Source organism: Danio rerio, chromosome 25, assembly GCF_049306965.1.
Source record: "Danio rerio strain Tuebingen ecotype United States chromosome 25, GRCz12tu, whole genome shotgun sequence".
NCBI lineage: Eukaryota > Metazoa > Chordata > Actinopteri > Cypriniformes > Danionidae > Danio > Danio rerio.
Window position 1 is genome coordinate 17,349,233 of NC_133200.1, and position 23,974 is coordinate 17,373,206.

Consider the following 23,974-nt stretch of genomic DNA (forward strand, 5'->3'; position numbering starts at 1 on the left):
TTCTCTTTGTTTTCTCTCACAGGTCGCAACGAACTCATCGCCAGATACATCAAACTGCGAACGGGCAAGACACGGACAAGAAAGCAGGTTAGTGAAAGCTGCTGTCACAAGAAAATAAATAACGTTTGTCCAAACTACATATGATTTCCACATTATGCTGGAGCCAGGCTTTGTTTATAGCTTTTATAGCTTCATCCAAATGTGTTTTACTGCCATCCCTAGAAACACCTGTTGCTCTGTGCAGATCTTATAGCAAACTGATTCAGACTTGTGCTGCTTTACTTGTTTTAAGCTAAAATGAAGTGAATGGTTAAATATTAGATGTTCCATTGTAATCAAAGTGCGTGCTTTTGCGGTTAATGGCAGGAGGCCTTTCATCTCCTTGGTTACAAAATGCTGTGTGTGTCTGTCGGTGTGTGTGTGTGTGTGTGTGTGTGTGTGTGTGTGTAGGTCTCCAGTCATATCCAGGTTCTTGCCCGGCGGAAATCCAGAGAATTTCACTCCAAGCTGAAGGTACAAGCCAGTCTTGTGTTTGACATTGTGTGTGTGTGTGTGCGTACACTAGTGTCCTGCTGTCTGTAACCTAGATTTCCTGCTTGCGACTGGCCTGTTTTGTATGCCGTCGACTGGCTAACTCCTTTTCTTCTGCGTGTTTGTCCGTTTCCTTCCCGTTTCGCACAACAGTGTGTTTGTTTTGGAGGAATCCACAGTTTTGCCAGACGCAGGATTATTTAACGTGTTACATTTGTTCAAGGATAAGCATGCAATTTAATAAAAACACAGCTTAAAAGTCAAGGTCAGATATTATTTATTCATTCATTTTTTTTTTTTCGACTAAGTCCCTTTATTAGTCTGGGGTCACCACAGCAGAATGAACCGCCAACTTATCCAGCATATGCTTTACGCAGCGCATGACCTTCCAGCTGCAACCCCTCTCTGGGAAACATTCATACACTATGGACGCCTACCCAATTCACCTGTACCGCATGTCTTTGGACTGTGGAGGAAACCGGAGCAACCAGAGAAAATCCATCCAAACGTGGGGAGAACATGCAAACTCCACACAGACACGCCAACTGATCCAGCCGAGGCTCGAACCAGCGACCTTTTTGCTGTGAGGCGACAGCACTACCTAGATATTATTATTTATTATTATGCGCCACCCAGATATTATTTAGCATCATTTTATTTATAAATGAGGGTAAATCCATTTTTGTCCAGATTTGAGTGTGTAGTTTTAGGTTACTGGAAAACACTGGGATTTTCCACTTTTTGTTTTTTAATCACTGTGTGAGGGAGCTGTTTCCTGAATTCTTAATGCCGTTTACATCATATCTTGTATTTCCACTTAAACTGCTTATTACATATAAAGAACACATTATGCTTATTACACATTTATTTACTTAATAAGTATCTTATAATAGTAATCTTATATTATATGTTTAACCCTGTATATATATATTATACAACGTTATAATCTAATAGTTGTTTGCATTTATCTAGTTGTGTACATTTGATATGATTATATTTACATGTCTTTGTATCTTTTATGCTAATCTTTGTTTATCTTATAATTCTTCAAAAGTCTTTGTCGGATGTCATGCTAATATGCGGATTTGCTCAGAAACACATTTTATGATAAATTTTTAATGAAAAAAAGCACGCACATCACTCTAAATGAGTGCTCAGACAAACCGCGAAAATATATTCAAAAAGGCAACAACACCAAAGCTCCAAAAGTTGCCAATTTATTAAATTATAAAAGCTAATTTTCTTTTTCTTCCAGGATCTTTAGAAGAACAGAAAGTTCAAAAGTGTTTAGAATCTAAATCTGCTAGAATGTTTAACACATTTACTGTCACCTTTTCGTCAATTTAATGCATTGTTGGTGAATAAAAACAACATTTTAAGAAGCAGTCTCTTTATATAAAATATATTGTATTAAAATTATTATAATACCAAAAAAAAAAAAAAAGTTGCGTTACTATAATGCATATTTGAGTTGGTAAGGGTGTCAGAGATCAGGCTTTTGTGGCATCTGGTGGTTAAACAGCGAATAACAGTTCATTAAACCAGTGTTCATCTGTCACTAACCATTCTAAATACAGCGGGGAAAATAAGTAAATGAAAATAATCATGGTGTTTTTGCTGCTGGAAATAATATTACTCACGAAGCTGTTGAAATAGAATTGAACCAGTTGTTATTAAAAACCCAAACATAAAAACAATACGAAAAAAAACCTGAAAAAGGAGTTATAACATTAATAATAATATTGAAATAAGAATGAAATGACATGAGGAGAAAGAACTGAACTACTGAAAAGTATTTATTACTTTATATAAAAGGCTTTTTTGGTGATGGCAGATTGAAGACAACTCTCATATGGAGAATGAAGTCACATGCTTTATTTAGGTGTTAGTTTTTAACAGACTTCAACAGAGTGTAAAAGTCTTGATGGTTCTATGGGTCTTGTTTATCAAATCTAAGCTTTATTTTGTATTTTCTATTGGATTCAAGTCAGGTGATTGGCTGGGCCATTCTATGACTTAATTTTCTGTCTGAAAGCATTTAAGAGTTTCCTCGGCTGTGTTTTGGATCATTGTCTTGTTGAAATGTCTACCCTGGTTTCCTCTTCATCATCCTGATAATGTAGATGTTGGATTGAAGCAGCTAATATTAGTTTACACAGAAGAAGGCTTGAGGGTTGCTGAAGAACTACTGAGAGATTTCAGCTGCTGTCTGGGCTTTCACTGCCTTTCTACACCTCCCTTTCTTCATGTGTTCAATACTTTTTTCCTGCGTCATTTCATTTTATTGCACATAACTTAATTTGTAATCTAATTAGATTTGCTTTCTTTGCATTTATGGATTTCTTTGGTTGTTACCAACATCTGGGGAACATTTCAACTCATTAGCACAGTCAAAATGTTGATGTGTTCAGTGCTTATTTTCCCCGCTGTGCATCGGTCAATATCATTTACTTGTATGAATACACTACAGAACAATTCTCTGTAGAACAATAAAGCACGCTGGGAATGATTACACCGTTGATTGACATTTTGCTCACCGACCTCTTTATTTAATGCTTTATACTGACAGTGTTTCATTTAACAAAACTAAACCTGTAGTTAGCAAAAAGGCAGAACTACTGCTCGGAGCCTTTTGTTTCAGTGCTGTTGCTTTTTTCTTGAGCCTGACACAGTGGACAGTTACTAGAAAGACTCATTAAATGATACAAAAGACTCTTGTTTGAGCGTTAATACTTGTCGACACACTTGAGCAGAAATCTAGACATTTATCAGATACTTAAACTTGACAGACTGCAGATCTCATTCAGAAGCCTTTCTTACCAAGAACAGCTCACGTTATCCAAATCAATATCAAACATCTAGATAATGAGACAGATATCGACCAGTAGCAAACCATGGAAGTCCCAGTACCATATAAGGCACAACTAATGGGGATTATAATAAAATAAACTATAATAGCTTGCGTTAATTTAAAACTAAAAACCTAATTAGTGTGCAGTGCAGTTTTGGAGATCTAAATTTGGCATAAAACAGTCAACACGAATATGGGTATTTTCAGAACCCCGTTGTTTTTCTTTGCAGTTTGTCCACACAAAAATGCAGTATCTGAAACCGAAACTTTCTGATTGGCCAACATGGCTTAATAATGGTAGACTAATTACTTTAGTTTAGACGAACACAGAGCACCTAAACACTGCACCGCTTTTTAATTCTCATTATAAATATAGCTTGTATCAGAGCTTGTATGACAGATGTCCACAGACGGCACGGCATGTATGTGTTTGTTTCCATGATCTACAAGGTTTGTTGCATGTTTTTCCTCATGATGCTGTCAGGGCCGATACAGCAAAGCTGTTGGTTTGCAGCAGGCATTTTTGTCGGGAGAGCTGTACGAGTATTGGAGAATGGCGGACTTTGTCTTTTATCAGTTGAGTTCGTCACCATTCAGACATATTGCCTATCAGTGCTGCTGTGTTTGACAGTTTAAAATCTTCCAGATTATCTGGGAGGGCTAATGGTTGGACAAGATAGGGCAAGAGACCTGCTGCACTGCTATCCACTGTGTCTGCATTCAGACCCAGGCATTGAGGAGAGAAGTCTTCCTCATTTAGTGTCTATAAACATGATTATCCTTAAAGTGATATAACAAATTGTGGTTGTGTGTATGAAATTACGCATAACAAATGTAGCAGAACAATAAATTACTTGCTGTTTATTTCTTTGCATTTTAACATTGTAAACTATAAAATTATGCATCTCCTCACGATTTTTCTCATTTTGTGAGCCAACTGTCAAGTTGTTTGCTCCTGTCTTTATCACCTGCTCAGCTGGCCACGCCCACTCCTCCCTCTGCTCACTGCACTCCATGACCATCAATTCTGAGGTAGACTTGAACAGAAAGAGGGATTTTATGGCCATTTAAAAATATATATATTTTTTAATTCTAGGACCACACAAACCTTTCGACAAAATGGAAACTAATATTTATTTGTTTTGTGTAATTTATACAAAAAAAGATTGAAAATTATCTGGATTTCAGAAATTGATGGATCATTGGATGTTTTTAAATTTTTATTTGTGGAACTTGTGACATTGATCCTGCCTTCATGCCTGTAAATGCATCATCAAAAATACAAAAAGGAAGGCGTGTCTTGATTTTGTTGATGTAGTTCAGTTGTGACCTGCCCTCACATCCATGAATTCATCATCTGTGAAAAGATGTTGCAGAGAGAAGGCAGTTTATTTTGAATGCATTCTTGGAGATGAAAAATTCAATGCAAGCTTCATTTGACCAGATTTATTTTAGGGAAATAATTTCATGAAGAAAAAAATGTGGGCGAGTTGTGGAACTGGTAGTTGATTAGATGGATTTGTTTTGCTATTGGTTGATCTTATGCGATTGTCAGGTTGCCCTACCTTTGTGCCAGGAAACATCTTCTCTAGGAGTTATTTGACTTATTAAAATACATGATACATTTTAAATAAGGCCTGCAATACTTTACCGACTCTGTCACTGTTCATTCTTTTACCGCCTCAGTCTGAGGACACATTGCTGGTGTTTTTTTGTAGCTTGAAAGCGATTCACACAGTGAAGTATCTGACTTGAAGTTCTCTGTGCTGATTAATTTCAGTTCCTCATACATTTTCCCTCCGCTGTATGTGTATTATCAACAGCTTATATAAACTAAGTCTTTGTATAAAAGTTTTGTATTAAAAGTAAACAAAAGCGATCTTGACCCAGACACTCTTTAGTCGATTCGTCTCAGCACTTCATATTTCCAGATTCAAAGGTCAATGACAAAACCGTTTTTCCATTTAGGTTCTTTAAAAAGCCTGATCTACTTATGACTTCACAAAAAAACTCATTCATTTATAGAAACGACAAGTCCCTTTGCCCTTGAGCCAGAACTATGAGATGGACTGAGTAAAACCTTTTATGGAACAGAATAAACAGCAGCTCAGTTTTCTGTGTGTGTCGTTGAAGGATCATACGGTGAAGAACGATGCCATCAACAGAATGGGAGGCATTTCTTCAGCGCAGATTGTCTCCGCCACAGCCATCCACAGTCGGCTGGGGCTCGCAGGACTGCCACGATCTGCTTTACCTGGAGCCACAGGGGTATGAGACCATGAAAAACTAATGTTGTTACCATATTTCCATATGTAAGATTAAAAGCATTAACATACAATGCCATATTAAAATGAGTTAATTTTTTGAATGTGCTGAATTGGTAAACAAAAAAGAGAACAAAATTGCCACTTTCTGATTAACCAGTGCTAAATATCAAAGAAATTTGCTGCAGTAGGAGTAGCTGTGTGAATTATTTTTTTTTATTTAATGAATTACTTACGCCTGAGAAGACTAACAACACGCAATTCTAATGAATTCTTAATATCGATTTCAGTGTTACAGAAAAAAACTTGTGTAAAGTTATAACATTATTGAGGACAAGTGAACAGTGTTGGATTAGTTACTTAATTACCATTACTAATTATGTGATTAAAATTGTAATTCAATGACTTTTCTAATTACTTTATATAACTTATTTACTTTGCTCAATACAATACTAAAAATCTCAACATGCAGACAATAGATACTAAACTCAGAATTCTAAATTTAAATTTCTAAATTTAAATTTTCACAAATTCAAATTGAAACAAAGTTGAAAATTTCAAAAAATGAAATGCTAAAGAAAAGTTAAAATCCTTAAGCAATGACACTATTTTTCATACTGTTATTCATTTTTTCCTTCTTAAGGATTTGAAATTATTGGACAATTGTAGCCTTTGATTTAAAAAAAAAAAAATCTAATTAGCATGTAAATATCTGAACTTACACACAGATAAACACAAAATTCAGGGCTCATACACATTTTTACTACTAAAATTCCATGACTTTTCCAGGATTTTTTCAAGTCCATTTTCATGACCTAATGTTTCATGCAATGTACACATATGCGTGGTAAAAGAAATACAATGCATGTTCAGCTGTATTACAGCATATCGAAAAACATGCAACAATCTATTCAGTATAATTATATCTATGTATAATGTATTTAGATAATGCTTACACCGCACTAATAATGTAAGAGTAGGTGATTGGCCAAGGACAGAAAAGAAGTAAAGATAACTTACCTATATTGAAGAAAACAGATATCTGTTTTCCATGACTTTTCCAAAACTTTGTGGGCTTTTCGTTTTTTCCAAAACTTCTGAACCCTGAAAATGACTCTTCTCTGAGTTTGTACAATATATGTTTATGAAATAAATTTGAAACTCAATTCTAAATATTTGTATAAAAAAAAAACAACAACACTAATCTGCTCATCTGGATTAATTTATAGAGAAATATTTTTTTCTAGTTTTTAAGGCAAATACATTATAAATAGTAATAATAATTTGAGTACATAAAAAATTTTATATCGGGCAAATAATAGACTCTGATTCTGTTGAAAGTACAAATAAAATCACAACTAAATGTATGGATTTTGTTGGTTCACATAGCTAGTTTTGTGGTGAATTATTCATCTGTGCTTGTCAATACAAAATATTTGTTTGCCCTTGTAATCTTTACTTGAAATCTGAAAGTGCACTTCTGGTTTGTTTTTTGTTACATTTTCAGATTAGGTCTATCTGAGGTATTGGACATGGTTAACATACTTAATTTCGCCCCTCCGACTGTCAGTTTTGTCAATAAACAAAAATAGTGAGGGGGAGGTGTCTGGTAGGCTGTGATAACCATTATTATTCATTAAAAGTAAACCATTAAAATTCATTTCCCGATCTCGCAAATAAAATTTGAGCAAAAAGCTCTCAGTAGAAAAAAGACAAGCCACGCCCACCGCTTTCTCTTTTAATATGTTGTTTCTGGAACTGCGTCACAATGGGGAAAAACACAAACAAATAAAAAACGGTCGCAGATTCCGGTTTATGTGGACTTTAAATTGAAAATGTTTACTGAATTCTCATGCTGTGTAACAGTAAACGCCACCTTTCACATCACGTAATATAACGTAAAACCATCCAATAAAGGCAGAGCAAACCATCACAAACAAACGGGGGAGAAATCCGCAAATCCACACAACTAAACACATCAACATATGTAAACTGTACATGTGTTTGAGCTCTATGAATAAATGATAATAAATCAAATGATGGCTCTTACTACAGTAAAAAGTAATCCAGTCTATTTGTATTTTTTACAGTAACTAGTTAATTACACACAACACTTGTAATAAATAAGCAAATTACTCAAGTTAAAACCAATACAAATATAGAAATGACAACAGTGCTTAATATTTTTCTGGCTTTTTGTTTTTGCTGTTGATTAAGGTTAATGATGACAGCAGGTAAAGCTTCTGTCACTTGAAGAAATGAACTATCTTTAAAGCCATTAGTGTCCATTCATCTGTGTTGTTTAGTTGGCTCTTGCACTGCAACACATTTGTGAATGAGTGTTAAGATATGCTTTTTTCCCCCTCTAGATTTGGCAGGTGTCAACAGGACAGCCTGGTTCTTCACAAGAGTAAGTGTAAATGGCAGTGGAAACTGTGCTGAATACTCAAACCAATCCTGTACTGAAGATTACTGATTTACTGTGTCTTGTTTACAGCGTCAAGCCATTTTCACAGCAGAACTACCCCATCCAGACCACCACTGCAATCGCAGGTGTGTGTGTGTATTCTTTTTACAGTCATACTCTAGAAAGAAAAACACTTACTTTTCTATATATTTATAGTTGGATGAGCCACTAAAAGTTGTCGTTTTCATCATCACTGTGTTTATTTATGAAATAACAATTTAAACATAATTATAACAAACAATTCCATGTTCCAACATTTGTTGTGATTGATTGTTGTAATTACTTGCAAGAATTGGTATTAGTGTTTTTTTTAATGATATATAACTGACTGAAATATAATATTGTATATAAAAAAAAATTTCTCTACATTATATACACACAATATAAATATACTATACACAATATATTAAATTTAAAGACTATATATATATATATATATATATATATATATATATATATATATATATATATATATATATATATATATATATATAGTAAAAAAAATACATTACAAATATGTTCTTTTGATGGCACCTATGTTTAGTGAAATATACAGTACATTCATAGTTAATCTGCTCTTGTGTTATTGTGTGCTTCATTGCTCTGTTTGTGTGTGTGTGTCTGTTCAGCTTATGAGTCTCCTACAGCTCTTTCTGCTGCTGTGCCGCCATGGCACGGTCGATCCATCGGCACCTCCAAACTCAGACTAGTGGAGTTTTCAGCCTTTCTGGAGCATCAGCGAGACCCAGATTTAGTGAGTCACACACACACACACACACACACACACACATGCACTGCAGAGACATGGCCTTGAGTTGATTCACCTGCTGCTTAATAATCTACTGTACTGAAGACACGTATAAGTAAAATGAAGAAATCACACAAGCGCTATTCACTGATGACTTCAGCCAGCTCTCCAATTTATATCAGTTTATTTATCAGATGTATGATTACTCTTTAATGGAATCTTATAACATTAACTAGATATACAACTTAAAGCAAAGCCACAAACAATTTAAAGCGAAGCCACATAAACATCTTCAGCTTATTTACTTAATGAAGCCTTTTTTAAAACAGATGCGATTTTGATCAAGAGAGTGTCCGGATGCATTTTTTATTTATTTTTTTAAAGCCCTGATCTAAGTACAGTCCACACATTGAAGACAGTGGCACGTACAAAGTAGAAGCCCAGGTTAACTAAAATATGGTGCGTCAGTGTAAAAGCAGAGCTGAGTAATGGATCATGTTGGCAGTGTCCCTCTGCTCTGTCTGACGGCACACATTAATCTTCTGTTCTCAATACAGTAAACGCACAACACATACCTCAAACCACTTCACAACTGCTATATTACTCGCACAAACAGCACTTGGGAATAGCATTTGAACTTGAAAACTTTTTTTTTGTGTTGAACAGTTATTCCTAAACAAGTATATGCTAGTTTAAGATATCGTTGACACAAAAAATAAAAAAGGGCATTAAAAAATGACAAATCTTGGTTTTCTGATATTTTAAACACAGAAGATATTTTGAAGAGTGTTGGAAGCCATTTAAATCTCAAGTAGGAATAAATACTACAGTACCTGACAAAGGTTTTGTCATCAATTCCAGTTGTAAGAGCAACAAATAATAGCTTGACTTCTAGTTGATCATTTGGAAAAGTGGTGGATTTTTCAGATGAATCGGTTGATCTGCATCCCAATCATCACAAATATTGCAGAAGACCTGCTGGAACCTGCATGGACCCAAGAATTTCATAGATATCATAGATATCTTCAGCAGGATAGCGCTCCTTCTTATACTTCAGCCTCCACATCAAAGTTCCTGAAAGCAAAGGAGTTCAAGGTGCTCCAGGATTGACCAGCCCAGTCACCAGACATGAACAATATTGAGCATGTCTGAGGTAGGATAAAGGAGGCATTGAAGATGAATCCAAACAACCTTGATAAACTCTGGGAGTCCTGTAAGAATGCTTTCTTTGTCATTTCAGATGACTTTATTAATAAGTTATTTGAGTCATTGCAGAGATGAATGCATGCAGTCCTCCAAGCTCATGGAAGTCAAACACAATATTAATTCTGTTTCCACTGCAGCATGACTGTATATTCTATACTGCACATTATTACTGTTAAGTGACAAGACTTGTGTCTAAGCAAAGTTAGACATTACTGTGCTAATTTAATAATTAAAAATCAAGGCATGATCATATTTTATTTTGGTATAATAAGCGTAATCTAGAGGCCTTTGCCTTTCCTTATAAGCTACTTATACCAAATGATCAACTAGAAGTCAAGTTATTATTTGTGCTTTCTAAAACTTGGATAGGCGGCAAGACTTTTGTCAGGTAGTGTACACTTATTGTAATTGAAAAAACTACTATTGATGTCAATGGTGAGCGGTTTCCAGCATTCTTCTAATTATATGGTTCAGGTTAAATGACAAAATTTTGCGGTGAACAGTCTCTTTAATTTTCTGTTGTATTGTTGCGTTGATGTAATGTTTGTTGTTTGATTTGTGCAGTACAACAAGCATCTGTTTGTGCACATCGGCCAGACGAATTACTCGTACAGCGATGCGCTGCTGGAGACGGTGGATATTCGTCAAATTTACGACAAATTCCCAGAGAAAAAGGGAGGATTAAAAGAGCTGTTTGGGAAGGGACCACAGAACGCCTTTTTCCTCGTCAAGTTCTGGGTAAGTCTTTCTGTGATGAATCTGAGTGTATGATCATCTCCCTACATATTGTGATCAATTTAAATTATGTCATATATATATATATATATATACCACGATTTAATTTGTCATGGTTAATTATTCGTAAAGGCTTCTTAACACTGTGTTTCTGCACGGAACAAAACTGCTGCAACAAAAAGTTACGCCAACTGTGCGCAAGTTTAGTCTCAAGCTTGTGCACCGAAGCTAATAACTACGCACACTGGAATAACTATGCTGAGGCTATGAACTTAATGAAGTTAATGGAGGCGCACGGCCTTGCGTGTGCATGTTGCGGGTGCACGCTCTCTAGGTGCACCTGTTTGAAAGAATGCCCTGAGCACACTACGAGTTACGTGACAAGATGGACCGATTCCATAGTTTTTATGGAATTTACACATTTCTACTTTCTATTTCTAGAAAAAATAACATACAAAATTAAAAAACATACCAGTCAATTTTGTAATATAATTGATCAAAAGTGTCTTTCAAACAGAGGTTCAGCAGCCTTTGACTACATTTATTCTCTTTAAAAGGGAAATACTTAGCTAATATGCTTAGATTTACATTAGACAAACACAAAATGTTTTTATTTATTGATTGATCTGTCATTTATATTACTCTATTGTTTGTTGTTATTAGTATTTTGTGCTGTATTATTTGGTTTCTGAGCAGCAATTAATAACACTAAAATACAAAGAGTTTTGTTCATTTTCAAAATTAGTAGTGTTTTAAAATTAATGAATGCATAATAATCGTGAAACTGCGTTTATTCCTCAGACTATAATCGTACAACCAAAATCTATAATCATTGCATCCCTTTTGTCAATATAAAACTTCACATTTTTTTAAATATATATATATATATATATATATATATATATATATATATATATATATATATATATATATATATATATATATATATATATATATATATATATAAATTTTTTTTTTTACATTGCCTGTCATGAAGTTAATGTTAAACATTTAAAATGAATATGTTTATATTAATTAAACTAAAGGAAATATGTAATCTAAATATAGCCTTGTTCCTTTTCACCCACCCTGTAATATAGTTTAAGACTAAACCTCAAAAGAACTCATAACACAAATGAAGGCAAAGTTCTAGAATCCTCCAAATATCAGCCTTTGTTGTAGATGTGAGCTGTTGTCCTGCATGAGTCTGAAGTGAAGCAGCTGAATGTGTACAACATGTTGTGCTGTGATTAAAGTGCAGTGTTAAAGCCAGCAGTGGCGTATTTAATCCAGGCCGCTCTCGGTGTGTCCTTTAATACTGCTGCTGCTGCTGGATTTGATAGGGAGCCTTTATTTGAACACCTGCCGCTCTGAGCGACAGGTGCAAGAACACAGCAACACCTCCTGAAACACACACACATACACGTACGCTCTCTGCAGGACAAACACACACGTGCTGTTTCACTCTGGAAGAATTTTCTGTTCTTTGTAAATGAAATTTTATTAAATGTGACAGAGTTTTTCTGGCCTTGATAAATAAGTTAAGACAGATACTGATATACAGTGTATATATTAGGTGCAGTTCAGAACTCTAATAAAGAATAGATGCAATATACTGTAAACTGCATTCAGACCAAAGGGGACGAGAGTGTCAAAATTAGCTACATTAAGCCCATATTTAAAGCAGTTATTGCAGCATAATCAGCAAATCAGTTAAGTTCCTGCATAAGAACAAGCTGTATAGCATGAAAGATTTGCACAACTTTTATCAAATTTATTTCACTGTGGAAGATCAAGTTGCTGCGTGTGGTTTGGCTATATGTGTCCATGTCAGAAATATTCTTAAGCAGCAATACTGTTTTGTACCGTCATGATAGTTAGCATTAGATTCCTGCTTTTTAAAAAACATTTATAACAGTAATGCACATCAGTAACTTAAAAAAAAAAAAAAAAAAAAAAAAAAAATATATATATATATATATATATATATATATATATATATATATATATATATATATATATGTGCCTGTTAGAAAACCTTGTAAATAACTGAATCTAGTGGCCGCAATATTAAATCTTTTGGGAACAACTGTGGTTGGAATCAAAGTTCAAAGGACTGTGTTCTCTGGAATCCTCTCATACATTCTGATTGGTTGCCGCCAAACCGCATCATACGTGGCTTATTACCATAAAATTGACTTGATTTCAACTCTCCTTGATGGCCAGACCAGCGAGGACGCACCACATATTGCCACTAGCTCCACTTAAAAGTGAATGACTCCCGGCTACTTTGAGACTCTTGTCGCCTTCAGTGTGAACACACCATAATAGTTGCATGTCACAAATAAATGTATAGACCAGAGGTGTCAACTCAGTCCTGAAAGGCCGGTGTCCTGCTAAGTTTAGCTCCAACATGCTTCAACACACCTGCTGGAAGTTTCCAGTATATCTAGTAAGAGCTTGATTAGCTGCTTCACGTGTGTTTGATTAGGGTCGGAGCTAAACTCTCCAGGACATCGGACCTCCAGGACTGAGTTTGGACACCCCTAATATAGACAAACTACAAATTTCACAATCCTGAAATTGCTAAATAATTGCTGATTATAAATCAGTACATATGACAGTTTACAATAATTACAATAATAATTCAATTCAAGTTGCTCAGATATAGTTCTTTGCAAGTTGCAATTCAGATTGTTTTCGTTGCCTGGTCTGAGTCTCGATTTCTGCTACAACATTCGGATGGTAGGGTCAGAATTGGGTGTCAACAACATGAAAGCATGGATCCATCCTATCAACTGTTTAGGCTAGTGGTGTAATGGTGTGGGGGATGGTTTCTTGGCACACTTTGGGCCCATTAGTACCAGTTGAGCATCATTTCAATGCCACAGCCTACTTGTATGTTGCTGACCAGAAGGATTTCCAGCAGGATAAGGTGCCATGTCATAAGCCGCAAATCATCTCAGACTGGTTTCTTGAACATGACAATGAGTTCACTGTACTAAAATGTCCTCTACAGTCACCGGATCTCTACACCTTTGGGATATGGTGGAACGGGACATTCGCAACATGAATGTGCATCCAACAAATCTGCAGAAACTGTGATGCTATCATGTCAATATCAAAAATCTCTAAGGAATATTTCCAGGCCCTTGTTTAATCTGTGCCACGAAGGATTAAAGCAGTTCTGAAGGCAAAAGGGGGTCCACCCTGGTAATAGTAAGGTGTACTTGGTGGTCACACTTTAGAGGGATTGGGTTTTCACTTTTTTCACACAGGGCACATATGTATATATCTGGGCATGTATGCATACATATGTTTTTGTGTGTGTGTCAAGATTTGAAGTGGAACAAAATAGTCCTAAAAATGTTATTCAATTGTTCTGGAACTTTGACTCAAATCCAATCAAAAAGCTTTCATCACCAGATGTTTACGTACTCTATGTACGGCTGTCAAAGTTAACACGTTTCCATGGCAATGGTTAATAACTCATTTTAATGGTAATAACTGACTTAACTCCATGTGTTTTCTGTTTGATCCGTGCCCTTGCCTGTAGTTGGCATATGCTGCCAGTAAAGAATGCAGCACCGTTTGGCAAAGATGAATGAAACCGGTATAAATGATAAGATCATATAGAAAAGGATGATAATTCTGTCAACAACAAAAAATGAACAGTATCTGCATTTATTGTGGATGTGACTTTATCACAGCAACTCTTCTCCCCATCGTCAAATGCAGACCATAGATAGTTTGGAGGGACTACACGAGACATGTGTATGTTAAAACGTGTGTGTGTGTGTGTGTCTTAAATGATATTTCTCTTTTCATAGAGAACTTCACTAAGCATTATACAGTATGTAGAGCAGCTGGCATCCGAGGTTCATTTCAAATTTGATTTCAGCTTTTGATCTCTGTCCATTTTAAATGAACTTTTGACCAACTTTCTTTAATCTTTTACATGAAAGATTGATTGATAGACATTAAGTCTATTGATGAAAAACTGTTTGTCATATATAAATGCATCAGGTTTGATGTAATCTCTCAATCATTATTGTTTCGTCTGCATGTTAGTAGCTGAACGGCGTGTAAATGATGTAAACAAACGTTACTTTCACCACAGAATAGCCATTTAAATGCTCATGAGCTACAGAAGAGCGTTTGGCTGAATATTAAATGACATGGGAACACGTCACAATACAGGATATTATTATTATAAAGTATTAAACAAATGATGAATGATACACTTCCTTAAGGATTTATTTATGTTTGTTACCTTTAATGAACGAACAATGCTTAACCTTGGTTTCATGTTGCCTCATGGTTTATTAACTAACAAGCACAGCACTTGATTTTAATAATGCATTAATAAATGTTGAACAATGAATGATTAGACAGGCATTATTTATGTTAGTAAATACAATTACTATGTTAAAGGGGCTAAAAATACAATTAATAATAAATAAAACTGCTTTTATTCTAGCCTAAATAAAAACAGACTTTGTCCAGAAGAAAATATATTATCGGAAATACTTGAAAAATTCATTGCTATTAAATATCATTTGGAAAATATTTGAAAGGAAAACAAATTCACAGGAGGGTGAATAATTTTGACTTCTGCTGTATCTCTATATCTTTCATCAGTAAAATAAGGCAGCAGGTGTCTGTGGCCTTGATAAACAGCACTATTTAATAAAGCTTCCCATTTACATAAAGCGTTTCTTGCTCAACTGTATGCAAAAACAGGGGTTCAGCTTTGCACGTCTGTGTGTGTGCGCGCGTGTGTGTGTGTGTGTGTATCTCTGCTCATCAAGCTTTTGTTTAATGTGTCTGCAGGCCGATCTAAACTGTAACATCCAAGAGGATTCGGGCTCTTTCTATGGTGTGACCAGTCAGTATGAGAGCTCAGAGAACATGACCATCACCTGCTCCACAAAGGTCTGCTCCTTCGGCAAACAAGTGGTGGAAAAGGTGGAGGTGAGGAATCCGCTGAATAGATCATTCAATTGCTACTTGCATACAATTATTTCAATCTTAATTTAAGATGTTTCTCTAATATTTTAAATCATTTACTTGCTAAATATTTTTATATGCAAAAAAATCTAAAATGAACATTTTTCTCAGGCTCCTGTGTGTTCAGCAATTTCACTTGAATAGATTCTTTTCAGTGCCTTTAAAGTGAAATATCTGGACATACAGGGAACAGACAAATGCAGAAAATACCAGATGGCACTTAGAGGCTTATAAATCTGAGCTCTTCATTTGTTACATTGTTGTGTAATTTTTTAAATTTGTTTGTAATCGATTTATATTTGTATAAAAAGTACAATTATTAAAATATAATTTAATTGTAAATGTTTTAGAAAGCCTGATGTAACAATATTGCAGTTTTGAAAATACACATCAAATTATTTATTTACTATTTATAAAGTAGCTTGTTCCTCTTTTGTAAGTCACTTTGGATAAAGGTCTCTGCTAAATGACGTGTCTGTTTATGAACCTGCATTATTTCCAAACAATATTTGTTATCTTATTTTCTAAATAAACGTAAGTACAAAGCAAGTAATGCATATTGCATGTAAATATTAGATTTTAAATACAGTATTATTTATAGAATATATTTTTTTTTATTATATTTATATATTGTCATTTTAATATATTTTATAAATGCATATTACATGTAAATATTACATAAAAATTATATTAAAATGACATTACATAAATAAAACTATTTAATAAGCATTTTGATGTAAATAGTACAAAACAATTCTATAAAAAATGTATATTTTGTATTTTATATGTAATATTTATTTGAAATTACTTAAAAAATACAGTTTTATGTAATGTCATTTTAATTTAATTTATAGATAATACACACTTAATACATGCAGTATTTGATTGCTTAAAGCAGTGGTTCTCAAACTGTGGTACGTGGGCTTCCTTCTAGGGGTACGCAAAGGAATGAAATATGTCATGTACATGCTACACACATTCAAAAATTTATCAAAAATAATGTAAATAATATGCTATATATGACATATAGCCTATATTTCTGAGGTAATCTGCCACGTTTTTTTTTTTTAAATGTGCAGAGGTGTAGCTGCTTTACTGGGCCTACTATGCTATTGTATTTCAATACTGCTCATTTTGGTGGTACTTGGAGAGACAATTTTTTTCTGAGGTGGTACTTGATGAAAAAAATTTGAGAACCCCTGCCTTAAAGTATTGTATTTTATTTTAATATAATTCATAAGCAATTAAATATGTATTACATATAAATATTACATATAAAATACTGGATTTTCTTTATTGAATGTCTTTTTTTATATGATTTATAAGCAGTTTCATGTTAATATTACATATACTATATCTCATTTATTTAATGTCATTTTCATTTAATGTCATTAACTTTAAGTTATTAAATATGTATTACATGTAAATATTACATATTAATTAAATCAAAATAACATATAATAAAATGCTGTTAAGTAGTGTATTACATGTAAATATCAATTATAAAATCGCTAACACTTTGATTTGATGGTCCGTTTGAGTATTAGTCTGCTTAATATCAATTGATAGCGCTCCTTCAACAGGCGTTTAACTGACTATAAGAAACTTTGCAAGTGCATGTCAACTTGCACTAACCCCAACCTAACGGTCTACTTACACTCTAATGAGAATTAGTTGGCATGTAGATGCACGGTAACAAATTCATAAATGGGTCTATCAAAAGAAAATGTGACCATAAAATGCAGTATTTTATTTAATGATTTACATATAATTTCTAAGCAATTAAATGTGTAGCAAGTAAATATTACATATAAAGTATATTCAAATTGCAATAAATAAAACTATTATTGACACGTAATATGCATTTAATTGCTCATAAAATACAGTATTTTATGGTTTTAATGCCGTTTTAATAAACTTACCATATTAAACTTGTAATATTTACATATAATATGCATTTTATTGCTTATAAATTGTATTTAAAATGACAATACATAAAATACAATATTTATTAGGCAATCAATTGCATGTAAATGTTCATATAAAATTCTTAACATAAAAAGATATTAAAATGACATTAAATAAATCCAGTATTTTATAAGAGATTAAATGCGCATTGTAAATATTACATATAAAAATGACATTACATAAAATACTGTATTTTATATGTAATATTTACACGTAATAGGTATTTAATTGCTTATAAATGATTTTAAAATGACATTAAATAAATAAAATCCAGTATATTATATGTAATATTAACATGGAAAATGCATGTAATTGCTTATCAAATACTGTATTTTATTTATTAAACATAATTTTAATATCATTTATATTTACATGTAATACGCATTTAATTGCTTATAAATATATTAAAATAATATAAAATACAATACAGTATTTTATAAGCAATTAAATGCATGTAAATATTACATAAAGCCAATAAAATGACCATAAATTGAATTATATTAAATAAATTAAATGCGCATTACATGTTAATATTACATATAAAATAATAGTAATTTTAACATAATTAACGTGTAATATTTACATGTAATACACATTTAAATGCTTGTAAAATACAGCATTTTATTTATTTAATGTCATTTAAATATAATTTATAAGCAATTAAATGTGTATAACATGTAAATATTACAGATAAATCATATTATGACAATAAATAAAAACAGTACTTTATAAGCAATTAAATGCTTATTACATGTTAATAATAGTATTTAATGCCATTTTAATTTACGTTATATGCAATATTTACATGAAATACACATTTTATTGCTTATAAATGATATCAAAATGACATTAAATAAATCAAACTGTATTTTATAAGCAATTAAATGCGCATTACATTATATTAAAAGTACATGAAATAATCATTTTTAATTGCTCTCCTATCCAGACTGAATATGCTCGCTTTGAGAATGGCCGTTTTGTCTACAAGATCAGCCGATCGCCCATGTGTGAATACATGATCAACTTCATCCACAAGCTCAAACACCTGCCAGAGAAATACATGATGAACAGCGTCCTCGAAAACTTCACTATACTACTGGTACGTCTCTCTCTCTCTCTCACACACACACACACACACACACACACACACACACACACAGTCCACATCAATACATCATCAGCTGCAGCAGCGTCTTATCTGTGCTCGTCTCCACAGGTGGTGTCCAACAGAGAAACTCAAGAGACTCTGCTCTGCATGGCGTGTGTTTTCGAGGTGTCCAACAGTGAACACGGCGCTCAGCATCATATCTACAGACTGGTCAAAGATTGAGGTGTGCTCGATAACACTAAAAACACTGAGGCGTTCAGCTGACGGACTGACTAAAGCCTCGTAAAACCTCATGCCTCTAGTCCTTCTCTTAAGGCTTTGCTTGGGTGAATAATTACATCATCGTTTGTTTCTATCTCTCGTGTTTCTGTGTTTTTTTCTTTAACCTGTCGTGTGGGTGAAGCGGTACAGTTTGTTCAGACGTCGGTTGATGTTTTAAACCACATTAGCGTGTCTTGCTTGTTCTATAGAGTCGTATTGTTTCAGTTCCACCGCTGATCTACATTTCAAAGACTTGGCCCCTGGTATTTTTTGAGGGATTTATTTTGAATGGACGAGCACAGAAAGGTACTGTATTATTTATGAGGAACTACCTGCCTTACAGAACGCACATGAGCTGTGAGCCACCGTTACAGATGCTACAACACTAACAAACCTTTACTCTATCTTACACAATCGCTTTAGACTGTGGATTTCCTTTGCTTTAAAGGTGAAGTGTGTAACCTTTTTTTTATTATTATTTAAAAAATAAGTTTCTGAGCCAGCTTATAATGCACAGAAAGACATCTTATTATATTAGTTAATCCAAAACCTAAACCCCGTCCTGTTGTCTAGAAGACGATTTCCACCACAGAACAAAAACTGAAATGCTAGTTCCAAATATAAGACGGAATGTTTTTGGTCAGTTCTGATGACTTTTTTTCTTCAAAAGGAGGAAGATAATGATTAACAGGTTATAAATATGAGAGGTTATAACTTACAACTGTGAGATATGAACTTGCAGATTATATATCAGAAACAAAAGTCCACATTCGACACAAAAGTAGCATGTGTTAATGTAGTAGTCACGTGTTTGAGTTCTGAGATATATTAGCGGCGTTTAAAACTCACAGTTTTGCTTTAGAAACTGTTTAGAAGTCTAAAATGTGCTAATAGGTCACTGATAGAAGCTGGTCTATACTTCTGCACCGAGTGACCAATGTGACCCATGGCGCCAGCCTTGCGCGTAAAGCATGGTTTATACTTCTGCGTCAAGTGATCTGTGTAACCCACAACGCATACAACACACTTAGCTGTGCATTCCTACTTTTGCGCGCCGATTCTGTTGGTCTGCCGTAACACTTCTGAGACACGAGTGGGCAGGGAGGTGTTTATGTCCTCCATGTCGAGTTTCTGTTTTTTTCTAAACCCTTCCTTAATGTACAAGTGGCTCAAACTCGCTTGTTTTGAAGCAGAAACCGGCGGACAAGCAACAACTTTAACCATGAGGTAAACACAAAACAAAACTTTCCATCCGGAGCTCCTTCACGGGACTCCACACTTGTAAACAATCGCTCAATCGGGCTTGCGTGGATCTCGGCCCCGCCCACACTCGTCTGCGCTACCAAGCCGACCAATCACAGAGCTTGCGCTACTGGTCGTTGCGACTGTAGTTACATTTTTTGATAGGTGCGCGTCAGCGACGACCACAGTGGAGGCTATGCGTCCATGCGTAGGCTGCGCCTTAGCATACGCGTGCGCTTGACGCAGAAGTATAAATCAGCCTTAATCGTGCATTTACACTTCTGTGTAGTGTTGGTGTTACTATGTTCCTGTGTCGAGTTTCTTCGCAGGTGTTATGTTTTTTCCTGAATGCTACATAATGTACAAGTAGCTAAAAATTGCTCATTCTGAGTTGGGAACCGGTCTCCATCTGGAGCTCCTTCACGGCACTCGACCGGGCTCTCACCCCAGCCCACGCTCGACAGTGTCACCAAGCTGATTAATCTCAGAGCTTGTGGTACGTGTGGTTGCAATGTATAGTTAAATTTTTTGAGAGGTGTGCAACGATGTCAGCCACGGCAAGGGGTAATACAGACTATACAGGTGCGCTTGACTAAAGTGCATCTTACAATTTGGACTTTTCTTTTTACAGATGCAAATTTTCATGATTACAATTGCCAAAAATCTGTATCAGCCAGGGCAAGGGCTATGCGGCCACGTGAAAGGTTCCGCCGAAGCATACGAGTGTGTTTGATGCATAAGTATAAATCAGCCTTTAGTCTGGTTCAGATTTTTGACAATTATTATGACATAAATTTGCATGTGTAAAGAAAAGTCCAAATTGTAAGATACAAGTCCCATGTTTGTCACGTATCATATACTGATATAATAAATGCAATTCAGACTTTTTTCTCAACATTGCAACTCTGAACAGCAAGTTTAAATTTAGAATTGTGAGATAGTCGCATTTATAAGTCGGACGTTGCTTGAGTCGAAGAGTTAAATCCAGCGTGGAAAGTAAGTATTGAACACGTCACCATTTCTCAGAAAACATCTTCTAAAGGTGCTGTTGACCTGAAATTGTCGGTGGATGTTGGTAACAACCTAAGAAACCCATATATGCAAAGAAAACAAATTTAATTAGTTTACAAATGAAGTTATTTGTAATAAAATGAAAGGACACCAGGAGAACCATTGAACACACGAAGAAAGGAAAGCTGAAATCTCTCAGTAGTTCTTCACCAATCCTCTGCCCTTTATCATTGTAAATGAATATTAGCTGCTTCAGTCCAACATCTACATTATCAGGATGATGAAGAGGAAACCAGGGTAGACATTTCAGCAAGACAATGATCCAAAACACAGCCAAGGGAATTCTTCAATGCTTTTAGAGAAAGAAAATCAAGATGTAGAATGGCCCAGCCAATCACCTGACTGGAAAAGACACGAAACAAAGCTCAGATTTGATAGACGAGACCCCCAGAATCATCAAGATTTTTACACTCTGTTGAAGTCTGTAAAAGACTGAGACCTGGGCAATACATGTGTCTTTAAGCTGCCATCATTAAAAGCCTTTTATATAAAGTATTGAATATGTTTCAGTAGTTCAGTTCTTTCTCCTTGTGTCATTTCATTGTTAATGCACGTAACTCATGTTTCAAATTATTTTGTTTTGTTTTTGGGTTTTTACCAAACTCTGCTTCATTTCCATGTCAACAGCTCCTTTAGAAATATTATTACCAGGAAAAAATACTTCTTTTCCCTGCTGTATACCGGACTATTATAAGTTGCATACTCATATACTGAGATATAATAGTCAAAACTGCACAATTCTAACTTTTTTCTTAGAATTAAAGAGCTGAACTTGCAGAAACTCTGTTTTTGTAAAATCTTGCAGTTGGGAGGGGAAAAAGGTCAGTTGTTAGATTGAATAGTTTCTATTAAAACTTCTGTGGTGGAATGAAGCTTCAGTACTGATGCGCATTGAAAATGTATTAAATAATACACAACAACACTCTTAAACAGTGGCATGATTCAGGGTTGGACTATTATTCCATCACTAGCATATCCATTAAATCCATAAGGTGGCGCCACTGCTGCTAAATGACTGACTTCAGCTTTAGGAAACCGGTGTTTTCCCCCATTTCAGAGCAGGCAACACGAGAAAGGGAATTTACAAAGCAAAATCACCAAAGCATACCGTGCCTTAGTGTTCATAATCGCAGACGTTGTATAATTGTGAGAACATTAATAACCTCACAAAGTTTGTGTTCAACAAAAAAAATGGACCGTATTTTTTTGTGGTGCCAGCGTAAAGTCTGTTCATAACAAGGATGATAACTAAATGGACAATAAAGACTCGTATGAACGTTACGAATTTTAAAGTACGGAATACTGCAATTAATAAAACATTAATAGAAAAAAATAGAAAGCTGCCAATCAAACCAACAGCCAATCAGAATCCATCCTGCTTTTAAAAAGACATACACAAAAACACGTTTGTTCTGCTAACGTTATAGTTATTGTTCTTGATGTGAACAGACCCTAAAGGGATAGTTCAAACAAAATTGAAAATTCTGTCATCATTTTTGTTCGATATTCTGTTGAGACAGATTAAATAAGATGTAATGACCTTTATTGACTTCCATTACATTTGTTTTGCTACTACTAAAGTCAACGACTTCTAGTTTCAACAATCATCAAATTTTGTGTTCAGTGTCAAATAAATTGAGTAACTTTTTATTTTTGTGTGAACTATCCCTTATTCTGAAATACGTCACGTTTCAATCTTGTACACCAAATAAACCAGCCTGATCTCTCGAGGAAACAACTATTTAACATTTTGTTAGTTTAGTCGCCAATTCATATGAATTCAGTTGTACAAAAATGTACGATTTTAAAAAGGAGGCATCATCTGGGGATGAACGAATCGTACGATCATACGAATTCATACAAATTAGCCACTAAATCAGAAGGTTAGGAACTGCCGTGAAATCATGTTGAAATAAACACAATCATCACTTCAATTCATGCCAAGTGAAAGCTACAGGTGTTGAAAGTGCCTTTTGTGTGTTCTTTTCCAGCTCAGAAATATTTTGACACCAAAAAAAAAAAAAAAAGACAAAAAGAGAGTCAGATTTGGATTCTATCACCGTAATGCCTTTGACATTGTCAAAAAAAATCATGAGATCTGAAACTGATAGCTCATAAGTGGATGTTTGCTTTTGTTTGTCAGTGCATTATTGGTGTTGTGTACATAAGGGAAGGGCGATATATGATTTAATGACATCAGTGCTTACGGATTCCTCATTTTTCGGGGTGAAATAAATCTGACTGTGGATCTCGGTCTTGTTCACCACACAAGAATGTGTTTTTGTTGCTTTGTTTTTGTCGGCCATGTCTCTGTTAGGAAAGTGAGCATTGAAACCGAACACTAATGTCTGTGACGGCTGTTTTCCCGGAGAGCACTGAAGAGTTTTGGCTAGCTGTTTTTAATAGATGGACTCATGTCTGATAATTGTTTTCAATTGTGGATATTTTCATTAAGGGAGGGCGGGGGACACGAAAAAGAAAATAAACTTTTAGTGTTTGTACTGGAAACTGG

The 23,974-nt window shown here is 34.6% G+C and overlaps 1 protein-coding gene across 3 annotated transcripts in view; it reads left to right on the top strand.

Annotated features, from left to right (window-relative positions):
• tead1a (TEA domain family member 1a) overlaps positions 1–23,974 on the top strand; it is a 79,690-nt gene extending 55,716 nt beyond the window's left edge. For 2 of the 3 annotated variants that reach the window (XM_005174314.5, XM_009297895.5), the window contains 10 exons: positions 23–87; positions 451–513; positions 5,516–5,650; positions 8,016–8,056; positions 8,144–8,199; positions 8,743–8,867; positions 10,632–10,805; positions 15,636–15,776; positions 18,727–18,879; positions 18,997–23,974. In XM_005174314.5, the coding sequence (XP_005174371.2) occupies positions 23–87; positions 451–513; positions 5,516–5,650; positions 8,016–8,056; positions 8,144–8,199; positions 8,743–8,867; positions 10,632–10,805; positions 15,636–15,776; positions 18,727–18,879; positions 18,997–19,110 (1,067 nt within the window). In that variant the 3' untranslated portion in view covers positions 19,111–23,974. 3 annotated transcript variants of the gene reach the window in all.